General features: G+C 47.6%; 1 protein-coding gene across 1 annotated transcript in view; it reads right to left on the reverse strand.

Moving 5' to 3' along the window:
- The window catches only part of VAV2 (vav guanine nucleotide exchange factor 2), a 321,762-nt gene that overhangs the window by 308,756 nt on the left and 641 nt on the right, over positions 1 to 12,365 (reverse strand). Inside the window, exon 2 of the mRNA XM_019510306.1 lies at positions 12,164 to 12,361. Coding sequence (XP_019365851.1) covers positions 12,164 to 12,361 — 198 coding nt within the window. The remainder of the gene's footprint in view (positions 1 to 12,163; positions 12,362 to 12,365) is intronic.

The raw sequence follows: 12,365 nt of genomic DNA on the forward strand, positions 1-12,365 counted from the left end.
TCTGCCAAGACGAGGTTTGCAGCCTTGCTCCGAGTCAAAAGAGACTATCAAGGCCTGCCAGAGTCTAACAACCCTTTTGGCTCACGTGCTCAAGGCACCAGCTTCTCTGGGCATTAGCACAAGGAGAGTGAGCACTGGTGGTGAGCATCCTGTCCTTTAAGTCGGGGAAAGGAGTTGCATAAACCGGTTTGACCCAAATCAGTTAAGTCCAATACTACATTCAACCAGGTTTATCTTAAACCAGTTTTGGTCATTTTGAAACTGGTTTATTGTGCACTGAACTTATGTTTAAACCAATTTCCGATCACTTAAAACTGTTTACATGTAACTTCTGTCTCTAGCGTGAATGCACAGGTATCTATTTACTTGCCTGGAAGTAACATCTGGAATCCATTTGCACCTATGAACCTTTGGCCCTCTGCCACCACCAGCTTCAAATACAGATCCATCTCAAATACATCTAGAAGAGATGGCAGATGAGGCGTTGAGTAAAATGGAGGATGCTAACAGGCACCTTGTCCCCAGTGCAACGAAGGGGCTCGCAGCTCTTGCGGGCCATTTGCTCCCTGTGCCCATACCCACAAAAATGGACTGAGAACAAGCGGATTAAATTTAAGGGAAGCAGCAGTTGCAAAACTAGCAATAAAGATAAACTGAGCTATAAAAGATCCAGAAGACAAGTGCCTAAACAGCCCAGATTTATTAACTGTGGAGCTCTGTACTTCACCTCCTGCTCCCCCATCCCTTCGCTCTATCAGTCTAGCAACCTAATAGACATGCATGAGAGCTCCACGGCGCTGCCTGACCTCCTACTATAAACATCTGAGGTTCCCGGTCATCACTGAACACAGACGTGGGGTGGGGGAGAAGGGCTAGGGAAGGGTTGCACTCGTGTTGCATCATCAGCTGAAGCATAACCCTGAGCTGCAACCAAAGAAAACAGGAGAAAAAAACCATCTTTATTAAAAACAGATTCTTTCTGGGCTCTCTCCTTCTTTAAAGGGAAATGTAATGTTGGGAAAAGCCATTAGATTAATGCTGGGTTAGTAGCTGTCACATGGAGATTTCTATTAAAAGCTGCTCTTAGAAGAGCAGCTGAAAATTTTCCCACTTCCCCTTCCCCAACGCATGCACGCAAGCATGTATGCATGCATGCACATCAGGCCAAGTGCAATGGAAATGCTTGGAGCGAAACAGGAAAGGACCGTTCAGAAAGGTTTCGTTTCAAACCTTGCAAGCTGCAAATGCTACCTCCAAAGGGAGTTCATAGAATTTAGTGGGGAGATGAAAAGGACCGAGTGTCCAGCGCCTGATGCGAAAACCTAGGACTGGAAAGGATTTCCCAGGTCATCAAGTCAGTCACACCGTACAGTCCCAGTCACGGACCCGGATGCTCCTGACACCCTGGTGAGCCATTAACAAGTGATTTTATTTTTTGCCTGATGCTCAAGAGACATTTCAGTCCCAGCAAATGTGTATGGGCCTCCTACCCCTAGGCACCCATGGAGGATCTGGCCCTTCAGTTTCCCTGCACCTCCATTCCCCTGCCTTACAGGGAAAAGTGCTCACATCCTGCAGTAACAGAAGCCAGGTAAGGCACCTAGAAGAGAGAGAGCCATCACAATCCTTGGAGGCAGATCCCGGGCTCGTTGGAAGTTACATCCCCTACATACACACTTTCTTTACATCTCACAGTCTTTTAAACAAGCCTTTGAGGAACTTGGGCAAAGAGCTTTAGCTACCTGGCAAGCATGACACACCAGCCATGTATTAACAAAAGGGTTAAGAGAAAAGGTGAGGGGTTCTGTAAAGCCCCCCTTTAGATTCATTTTAATGCAATTTTGCTTGGAGATTTAGTTGAAAATCCCCCATCTTTGCCCACAGGCTGCATTATTTAACATTTGAAAAAGACATGCTATTTTCTTCTTATCGGTCCAAAAGGCTGAATCCCCCACACTAAGTGAAAACAGAGCCAAGCCCTCACTTCACAGAGGTGCTACTGAGCTTATAACAGCTTGCCATGCTTCTGATGGACTCTCATTTTACTTATCTGCCTCCACCAGTCTTCAGCCTAATCCTTTTTTTATTTGCCTGAATTACAAAGCCCCACCCCAGTGCCTAGCTGTGCTTCTCGGACTCAAAAACATTCCTACGCCCAATCTTGCCCCCTTTGCTTTCTGCAAAGAGGATTCCCTCCCGTCCCCTCCCCAGGCGCATACCAAAAGTTAAAGCCCTGCTCAGCAAAGTACTGTTTGTCTCTGGTGCTGCGGACCGCGCTGCTTAAAACATTAGCATCTATTCCTCAGCTGGGCGTTCACATAGCAGGAGCACTGCAGGCTACGAGAAGTCAGGCGTGTATGGGATTAGTATATATGAAAAACTATTTAGGTGGAGGCTTTGCAGTGGGGAGGCATTAAAGGAACCAATACAGAAGAAAGAGGCCTGCAGTCTAAAAAGATATTTGCATGCGTTTAAAAATGAGCAGGGGTGGGTAAAAAGGAGGATGAAAAAAGCTGGGGTCCAAACAACCTGCCGCTGGTGTCCATTTGGAGTAACACCACTGACTCCAGCGAGGTTACTCAAGGCTTAGGAGAGTAACGGCAAGCAGAACTGGCAGCGAGGGGTGATGACAAGGTGATACTGCATGGCACCGCGGAGGAACACTTTGTCTAGCATCCATAAAATTATAATGACCCCTACACATACATGAGGCCTGTGACCTTGCAGTTCCCTCACTGCAATCTTGAACAGGGCTTAGGTGTATCAAATATGCACACCCAGGTTATTTTCACCTGGCAGGCGAAGCCCGCTGAACTCCCCCGCATCACCTACACCAGGTCAGCGAGATGGGTTCATCCTTCACGCCCCCTCCGACTAGCTTGCCAGGGTCAGGTAGCATGAGTGTTACTAGACAGCTGTTCTCAAGCACCAGCTCTTTTTCTCCCGGGAGGAATTTAGTGACAGCATCCCTGTTTTCTCAGCTGCACTTCCAGAGCTAAAAGATTTCACTGCAGCACTCAGGAATGACAGGCAGGTGTGAGGATCCTCCCTGCTCACCAGTATATCCCAAAATGTAGTCCCAACTTGAAACCAGACCATGGCTAAAAAAGAAAAAAAAAGAAAAAAGAAAAAACAAGGCATTTTTTGGCTCAAAAGATCTGCTCCCAGCGGGTACTAAGGGGCAAGACAGACTGATTTTAGTCATACAAGTTATTTCCACTGCTTTTTATGCCTGAAAGTTGGCATAGCTGAGAGAATTCAGCTAATGCTCCCAAGCTGCTTGGCCATCAATAGGATCCTTTATTACATTTCCACTGTAGCGATCACAGAGGTTTAAGGACCCTTTAACCCACAGCATGTTTATTTCTGGTGACAATACAGGAGAAAGAAGAAGAAGAAAACCCCCCATTCAGTTCTTGGATCCAAAACAGAGCTTGCAGGCCCAAGAGTAAGAAATAAAAACAATTTCCCCTCCCCCCGAGGAAGGCCGGGCACATCTGAGTAGGAAGTCATCAAGACAGCGTCAACATAAATATGTAACAAGGCCGTTTCTTTTTTCCTGCAGTCATTTGCTCGGAGCAGAACTGAACTGGAAGAAGTGGTAAGTAAGGGGAAAGCTGGCAGGGCTAGAGACGGCAAGGCAGAAAGTAACAACATGAATACTTAGACTAAATGACCTCCTGAAGCCCCTTCCGACCCTAAACTTTCTATGGTTATATGAATCTGGAACAACGTTTTGGGTCATGCATCAGACTGAACTGTCCACATAAATGCAGAGAGCTGGCCAATGCAACACTTCATCCTTAAACAGAACAGGTGATAAACATCCACATGGGAAAGACGATGGCAAGATGAGCTTGCTGCTCATTACCTATGGATCAGGGATCCAGGTTGTAGCCGTTTGCAGCTACAGGTAAAAGGAATCATGGTAGAGGTGATATCTTTTAAAGACTTTTTTTTTTTGCAGAAATCTAGTTGGTCTAATAAAAGATATTACCTCCACCATGAGTGCTGATTCCTATTATTACACTACGTATGACACAGATTGCGCATGTCCCCTGCGACAGTGAGCAAGACGTGCTAGTACGAGCATTACCCTGTCCCCTCCACATAGTGGTTCCCACACATACAATGGCCTACGCCAGCTCTTCAAGACAAGGACGCCTCTTCAATACACATTGTGCACAGCATCTGCCAGGAGGGAGCAGGCAAGGTGTTTAGGTGCTAGACAAGAGCTTTCCATTAAGGGTCTCTGGCAATGCCACTCCCCAACAGATTAGGGAGAAGAAAACTGCAAAAATAACCTGGCCTACCCAAAAATAACCCTGCCTACTCAGAGTACCCATTCAGCTAGAGAGTCTGCTTTGTTAATAACAAGTTTTATTTAACGCTAACATGACATATGAAAGTAATTACACCCGTCAACACTATAAAGCTTTCAAGCAACATCTTAAAGTCCCAAAGCCTCGTGAATAATTACCAGTACCAAATAAGCCAGCATGCCTTGATCTTCCATATACCATATACTTTTTTTAAAACACTTCTTGCTTTGAGTTGTCATCACAGATGAATGCCTGCATCATCAATAAATAGGACTTTGATACTGAATTATTTTCCTTCTGTCTTCTGCAGAGATCAACTCTGGGTTTTTCTGACAGTTTGCTCAGCACGCTGGATTATTCCCATTTATTAGGAATAGTCATGTATCTAGTTGTTTCCCTATCAACATCAAGAGAAGCGAGAGTCGCAGAGTCATTTTGATTATGCTCATTGCACCTCATCAGGCTGAAGAGCAACAGCAAAACTCTGTGCAGCCAGAGATGAATTACCTCCATATCTGTGTATGCTCCAAGATGTGGATGTTTATGATCCAGCTGTTATCAACACGCAAAACGCACCATCTAGTTTAATGATTTCTAGTATGTAGGCACTGTTGGCATTTGAAAACAAGTAAAAAACGTGAAAAGAAATGAATGGCCGCAATCTTCTGATAAATGGCCACAATCTTCTCAAGTTGTGAACTGCAGTTAGGTATCCAGCAGCTTGGATACACGCCCTCAAAATGACCAGGTGAAGGCGGGGGGGGGGCATGCATTTTAACAGCAATCCCCATGATACTAGGCACTGCTGTCCACATAAAGCTGCCTTTATTACCCTGCAATTATCATTACTTGGCAGCAGAGTGATTGCTGAAGATACCTTACATAAACACAAGCAGGCAGGACCTTTGAAAGTTGAGCAACAGCTCATCCTTGCACTTGTGGGAAGAGTGCCATGCCAACCTCTGGCAAGAGTCCATCCATGAGAAGCACGACAGGCTGAGGAGGTTGAGCAGAAGAAAGTGCCTGACTCTTGAAAGCAAGTCTAGACCCTGAGATACGCTGTCGACAGCTCTGAGAAACAGCCCCAAATCCCTGCTATGGCTGTCGAACCTGAAAATCCTGTGCACCTCACGGGAAGGGAGTGATTTTACTGATAGGACCTCACTGCTATTCTACAGGCTTCACCCCACAGACCAGGAGCGGGTAGTAAAAGTGCAAACTAGAAGGGACAGGAAAGGTATTTCTGGCCAGGCACCCATCCCAGGGAAAGATGCTGTAAGAGGGTACCCTACCCACTTGTGGGAAGTGTCGGAGCATGATAGATCCAGTTTGCCTCCTTTCCCGCTATAAGCAATCCCTATGTGAGCATATAATAGAAAAATCCATCTATCGATGAAAAGGCAAAAGGATGTTAAGTGAAATAGAAAAGAGCCAGGAAATGATGGAAAAGAAAAAGGAAAACTCTTGCGGGGGGCGGGGGAAACAAGGGAAGGAAACCAAATAAGTGAGAACACAGGAAAGAAGAAGTGTTATTCCATGCCCACTCCACTGGTTAGAGACATTTGTGCTCATCTCTCTTTGAGTAATGCTCCGCAGCTGGTAATTTGAGCACAATGGGGATGGCTCGATAATAATACAGCACTTGATGCTTTGCATCTTCCCAGCTCTGTACAAACACGAAATGATGAAGGGTTCTGGAAACGTGACGGTGCTCAGTAAAAACAGCTGCTGCCGCACGAGACCAAGAGAGCGGAGCTGGCTGAATATTTTCCAACAGAAAAAGAAACATGGAGCTACCAAAGCGACCGTGTTTTGTGGGAATGGTGAATTCCAGCCCATTTGTTTAAAAAAAAAAAAAGGACTGATGTGTTCAGATGTGGTTGATTTTATTGAAACGAAGCGCTTCCAAAGATGCCTGGGGGAGGGGGTAGAAAATTTTGTAGGAAATTTGGTTCAAGGGGTTAAAGTTTCCTGCAGCAATTCTGACTCTCGACTGACCCCATGACTAATGTACCAGGCCAGAAGGCAGCATAGTAGCACCAGTGAATAAGCTACTGGAAGCAACATCAGGAGAGCCCTAATGGTTGCTCAGGATAGGATAATGCATGACTAACTGGAATTCAGGAGACAGGATATTGTCAGTATGAAAATGAGAGAGCCTGTGGAGATGCCTGTTCTCCATTGTACAACTACCATGCTAAACAATGGCTAACTAGAAGGCATGGCATTTTCTGCACCAGCCTTTGTCCCAGATGACACTACTGAAACTTAGCTTTGATCATACATATGCAGATTTAATCAGATTCGGTATTGAGCAGCCTCCACTTCTGATGTAAAACGATGTCTGCAAGAAACAGAACTGCACAGGAACAAATTAGGCAGCTCGTATACACTAGAGGTGGCTACAAGAATAGAAAGAAAACCAAAGTTTCTAGTTCCAATTAAAACCAGGGGAAAATCTATCACGACAATTTAACTTAACAGAAGACGCACGTTTCTACTTTACTTCCTACAGCATCAACAACGGTTTTGCTTATTTGGAGACTGAACAAGAATAGTTACAACTAATGTCACTGCACTGGCAAATGTGTCACGGTCCCTTCTGGTCATTAATAAAAAAATCTATTTTGGTGAAAGCACCTCTGTCTGCGCAAGTGGTAGAAATCTGTGCTGCACTGCTAACGATCCCAATTAAAACCCTCCGGAAAACACATGACAACAACATGGCATTAGCTTTGCCTGTACGGTGGTGTCACCCAGGGAGCTAAGTCACAGAACAAAACTATGCTGCACTAAGCCCCTCTCACCCTGAACAACAGGATCTCTGCCCCAAAGATCCTACAATCGTACTCCAGCAACCTGGTCCAAAAGCATCAGCAAGCAGTGTTCAAGGAAAGAAAATGAGCAGGCTCTCCCTGCAGACGAGGCCTTTCTAGACAGTATTTTTTTTTCTAATGAGCAGCCTTCCCCCTCTCTCAGCTTTATTAAAAAAACACGGTTGGGAGAAGGGAGCAAATGTACAGTAACACACTGGCAGGGAACAGTATTAAAACGCTGCAGAGGCAGGATTCATTTTTTTCACTCAGTATTTATTATTGTTTCCTCTGCTTGGAGAGTGAAACTGCCAAAAATCTGATAAATTAAGTGATGGGTCTATTTCTCTGTACGTTACGCCGAAATGCTGTTCTTACTGCAATATAGCACCAAGCCTAATGACTCTCCCTACGTGCCTCTGACAGCCAACAATTATTGCCCCCCCATCCACCCACCAAGGCTTGTCCTAACTGGAACGAGAGCTCATGGGTGACATCAAATTGCCTACTATGTTTTTTCCCCTTGCCCGTTTTTTACAATGAAAGGAATGGAGGAAGGGACCAAATTTCGGGAGGGAACAAACTGGTATGACATAAAGGACTCAAAAGCATCAGTCGGGACAGGCTGCAAATCGACTCTCCCTGGAAAAAGACGCTAGCCAGAGGTAGCTGCAATGCAGGATTTCCAGTTCACAAGATTTTTTTTTCTCACATTTAGTTTTAGTCCAATCAGACCCAAACCAGTTTGGTTTCAATTTCTTGGACATTTGGAAAACCTTTTACTTTGGAAACGCACGAACGTGATGTTCTGTCGACTTTGCTCAGCAGAGGGTGGGTTTTCCTAAAGTCTACAACACCGTAGCAGTCCTACCTGGCAGACTCCCCGCTGGTCCAGTACAGTCCCTGGGGTCCCTCACCTGAGAAAACCCACACGGTAGGTCTGGCTGGGAGTCACAGACCCAGGATTTCTAGACTCTGAATTTCTGCTCTGCACCAGGGAGCCTGGCATTTGGGAGTCCTGACCTTAGGCAAGGGTCTCAGGACCACCAGCACCTGCTATAAAACTGAGTGCTGAGCTCCACTGAGCGCTGAGCTCCACTGAGCCCCGGGGCTCCCCAGGCTTTCAGGTACCACGAAGGACCGCCTGGGCTAGCTGGGCACCAGTGCCTCTGGAGTAGCCAGTTCTGGGGCAGCCCCATGCAAGATACCTTGAAGCTGAGTCCCACTTCAGGACTTGCAAGCCCCTAGAGCTGGCAAGGAGCTGAAAAGAAGGGGGCTCAAATGACTTGAAGGCTCCCAGCTTCACAGTTAACCCTAATTTACCTGGCTGCCCCAAAGCCAAAGACCTTAGAAGCATCACAGGCTACCTGGGGTGGACAGCCCACAACTGTCCTGGAGCCATGGCCTCTGGCAAACTTGGTTAACTAGAGCCAAGCATTTGCAAAGTTGAGGTACGAGTCAATCCCTCACCAAAAGTCCCTACTTGACAACTGCACAGCTCATCTGGAGCCCCAGGGAAGCTACCAGGGCCCTGTGCTGACTCAGGGGTTCATCCACATGGAGCACCTTGCACAATTATAAGCTACGTTGGTACCAGCCTCTGGCAGGCATGAGCCACACAGCCCAAGTGCACATGAAGTTTTCCCTGTCAGCAAAGATTAATTTAGCCACAAGCTCGTGTGAAATCCAACATTACAACCAAGACAACTAGCTGTTAACCTCTCTCAATTCAATCACAGAGAAAAAGAGCAAAGGAAGCAAGGAGGAGAGATGCAGTGACCAAATTCTGAGCGCCACCCAGAAGCCTGAATGCTAGTAAGAGCAGTCTCCAGTTTGACTGGATGGAAAGACACGGGTATGCATGGTTGTGGGAACAGGAGAGAAGCCTCCAAGGATTTTACATGGGGCTGGAAGGATTTTAACCCCCCGGGGTGTTGGAGCTGCTCGCCTGTGTAACTGAAATGTTCCTTGCGTCAGCAGGGTTTCCTGCTTTACAGGCTGAACCCACCATAAAAGAACCCATTGGAGTAACAGACCCAAAGATCAATAAGGATTAAGAGTAGTGGGGATGGATCAACTCCACCTTTTTCTGGCTTCCTGCCACACTGGAGCTGGCATCCACTACCCCAGTCATTAGCAATAAGCAGGCTGCTTCCTCGAGAGATGTCAAGACCAGACTCCCATCCGCTAAAGATACAGAAAGCACCTTCCAGCAGGCAAAGCCTCTACTTGCCCTGTCAAGACTCAGACACACAGGGTGGGCTAATGTCACCTTAGCAGGTATCAGAGCTGAGATGGCTTTTTTCCTTCCCCAGGGAGACAAATAAATAGACCTTCACACTGATCCCACAGAGCATCAAGGAGTGTGGCTTCCCCAATCTGACTGCACTGACTTTCTGCCAGGCGAGGTTCCTCTCCTGAACAAATCAAGCAGAATGCAAGGAGAAGCAGCAGTCCTCAGTTCACCTCTTGACAGCAGGGGACCCAAGCAGGGCCTTGCTGCCTTGGTGAAGTTTCCAGATAGGACCTGACAGGTCTCAAGCTCACGCTGCAACTCTAGGATACTTTTGATGGCTGCAGGGTAAATAAGTACCACTGCTCATCTGTACAGAGACGGGGCGTCAAAGGGGATAAGGACACATGCGCAGCACAGGCTTCAGTTCTTAAACCATTTCCTTTGCCAGGCGACAGCTCAGGCCTTTGAATCAGTTCACACTACAAGCAAAATTGTGCTTCCCAGGGCACACCTCCATTTGCCCTAATGGGGTGCACAGGTGCAACTGAAAGCAGAATACGGGCCCCAATGTGACAAGTCTTTCTGCCTGGCATTTAAAGTGAAGCAAAGCCCCAAGCAGAAAGGAAGAAAGCACTACTTAAGTTGCTACACTGACATGCACACCATGCGTGTGTCTATAGCTAAGATGTGGTACACAGAGGATCTGGCCCTTCTTGGTTTTATACAGTCGCTTCACCATTACAGAACACCGCAGGAAGTAGGGACGTGTTATTGCCATTTTAGAGCTAAATAACTGAGGCCCAGGAAGATGGGAAAGATTTGGCCATGCTAGCAGAGAGAGTCTGCAGTACTGCGCAGAAACCAACCAGTCCTCCCACGTTTTAGGCTAGCACCTGCACCACTGAGCCAACTCTTCTGTCTTCCTACTTTGTCTAAGTCCTAGGTGTCTGCAGTGCTGGGAGCAGACGATAACAAGGCACAAAGTGCCCTCGGTCTGCTTTCAGCTGGTTTGTTAAGCCCCCAGCTGCTCTTGGGAGCCAAATGTAGGAGCTGACAGGTAAGCATCTAACTCACAACACGGTGAGGGAGAAGACACCAACCGGTCTTGATGGCCTCTGCATCAGATCTTAAATAAAACAAGAAACACTTCACAAGCCTCTGGTTGTCAGATGGGCATCCTTGAAACACTGAAGCCTAAACTCGGGGCCTGCTCAACTGAAGGGGGTTCATGTCTCTTTTTTTAAGCACCATGAAAATGAAGGCTGTTGCTAACATAACAGCTAGGGCCTCCCGATTCCCCTTGAAATCGGTGCAATTCGGTTCCACAAGCCCCAAGTTTATTCAGCTCTCAATGACTTTACCATAAGGGGCCAAGTCACCCACAAATGAGACAGTTTCAGTTCTGTGAAACCCCAGCCTCTGGCAGGAGGCAGATCAAGTTCTCGCTCCTAGATGGCGAGGGCAACAAAATCTTTCCAGGGAAAGCTCTCCTGTGTCTCAGCTACTGCTCCATCATTTTTCACCCAATTCCCAATTCCATACACAGAGCAGATATTGAACAGGAAGGGCTGTAATAGTTCCTTAAAAGAAAAAAAGAAAGAAAGAAAATAAAAGTATAGCATTCCCAATCTGTTCCAAGACCACACAAAAAAGTGAACTGCACCCCTCATCCCCTTGTGACAGTGTATATTTGGATCAAGTCAGCTTCACAGAAGTGTAGTTAGATTCATTTCTGGCTTGGAAATCAAAAGGGTGGACCTCACTCTACCGCTGTGTTTTGGGGAAAACACCCATATTTGTTTTATTTCTTCTTAACTTGTGCACCTTATTTATCAGCTAGCACCTACACTTGTTCTCTTTACCCCAAAAGAGCCTCACTGCGGTAGCTGGGGTTCGACACAAGGGTCTCCCCCAACAAAGCAGTCTGGAAAATGAGGGCCCGAGGCCCCAACCCTGCAAAACCTAAAGCACACGCTCAGCCATGAACTCTGCAGCGCTACTCGCATGCAGACCCAGGACAGAAACATATTTCAAGTGAAGCGAGTGTTTAAATCGGCAACGGTCAGGCCTAAAACTGGACCAAACCCCATGGCAAACCAGACAGCTCCACTCCTGATGGTGCTCGACGGCAGTCAGTTCTTCAGCACGTCGTAACTTTAAACCTCCAAGTTGCTAAGTAAGAAGTCACAACAGCAGCAAACATGGGGGAGAAAGCGTACAACAAACACCTCGCCTGGAACGAGGGCAAAGAAACTTGTCGGGTAAACAGCCGGCTGGCAGCCTTCGTGGCTGGAACAAAACACAGCCCACACTGGATCATTTGTCTTTGCAAGCTTACAGCGCAAACTTTCCTGCAGGTTGGGAAAACGCTCCACCTCCAGCCCTCCTCGCCCCTACCCCCCTCGTCCCTGCCTCCACAAACCCCAGCGCGAAGGATGAAAACGGGGCGACTCGTTATGTACAAGCTGCCGATGAGGAAACGAGTCCTGGTCGGCCAATGAGCTGTCTGCAGTTTTCTGGTTTTTAGCCCCTTTTTGGGTTGCAAAAAAAGAATGCTTCCCACCCCAATCCAAAGGTGGATTCTGCACAAAAAAAAGATGCTTTGAGCTGATGACTCTGGAGGAGGCGGTGGGATGTGCGGTCCTGGCAGGCGAGGACCACCGCGCCGCGGCGATGCTCAGGATGCTCGCAGGAGCACCGGGGGCGGCTCAGACTCACCCTGCCCCATGGGAGGGGGACAAAGAGTTCCCCCGCCGCCCCGCCTGCAGCATCCCCGCTCCGGCCGGGCTCACCTGCGACATCTGCGGCCTGAAGTTGATGTCCTTGAGGTCGATGGAGCCCGGGGACAGGTTGTGCAGCAGCTGGCAGAGCAGCACCCCATCGCGCAGCGCCTGCGCCAGGTCGAAGACGGCGGCCGACGGCCACACCACGCGGTGGTTGGGGGGCAAAACTTTGCAGTCGATGAGCCAGCGCCCGCACTGCCGCCACTCCTCC

Source organism: Gavialis gangeticus, unplaced genomic scaffold (assembly GCF_001723915.1).
Source record: "Gavialis gangeticus isolate Ggan-Ray unplaced genomic scaffold, GavGan_comp1, whole genome shotgun sequence".
NCBI lineage: Eukaryota > Metazoa > Chordata > Crocodylia > Gavialidae > Gavialis > Gavialis gangeticus.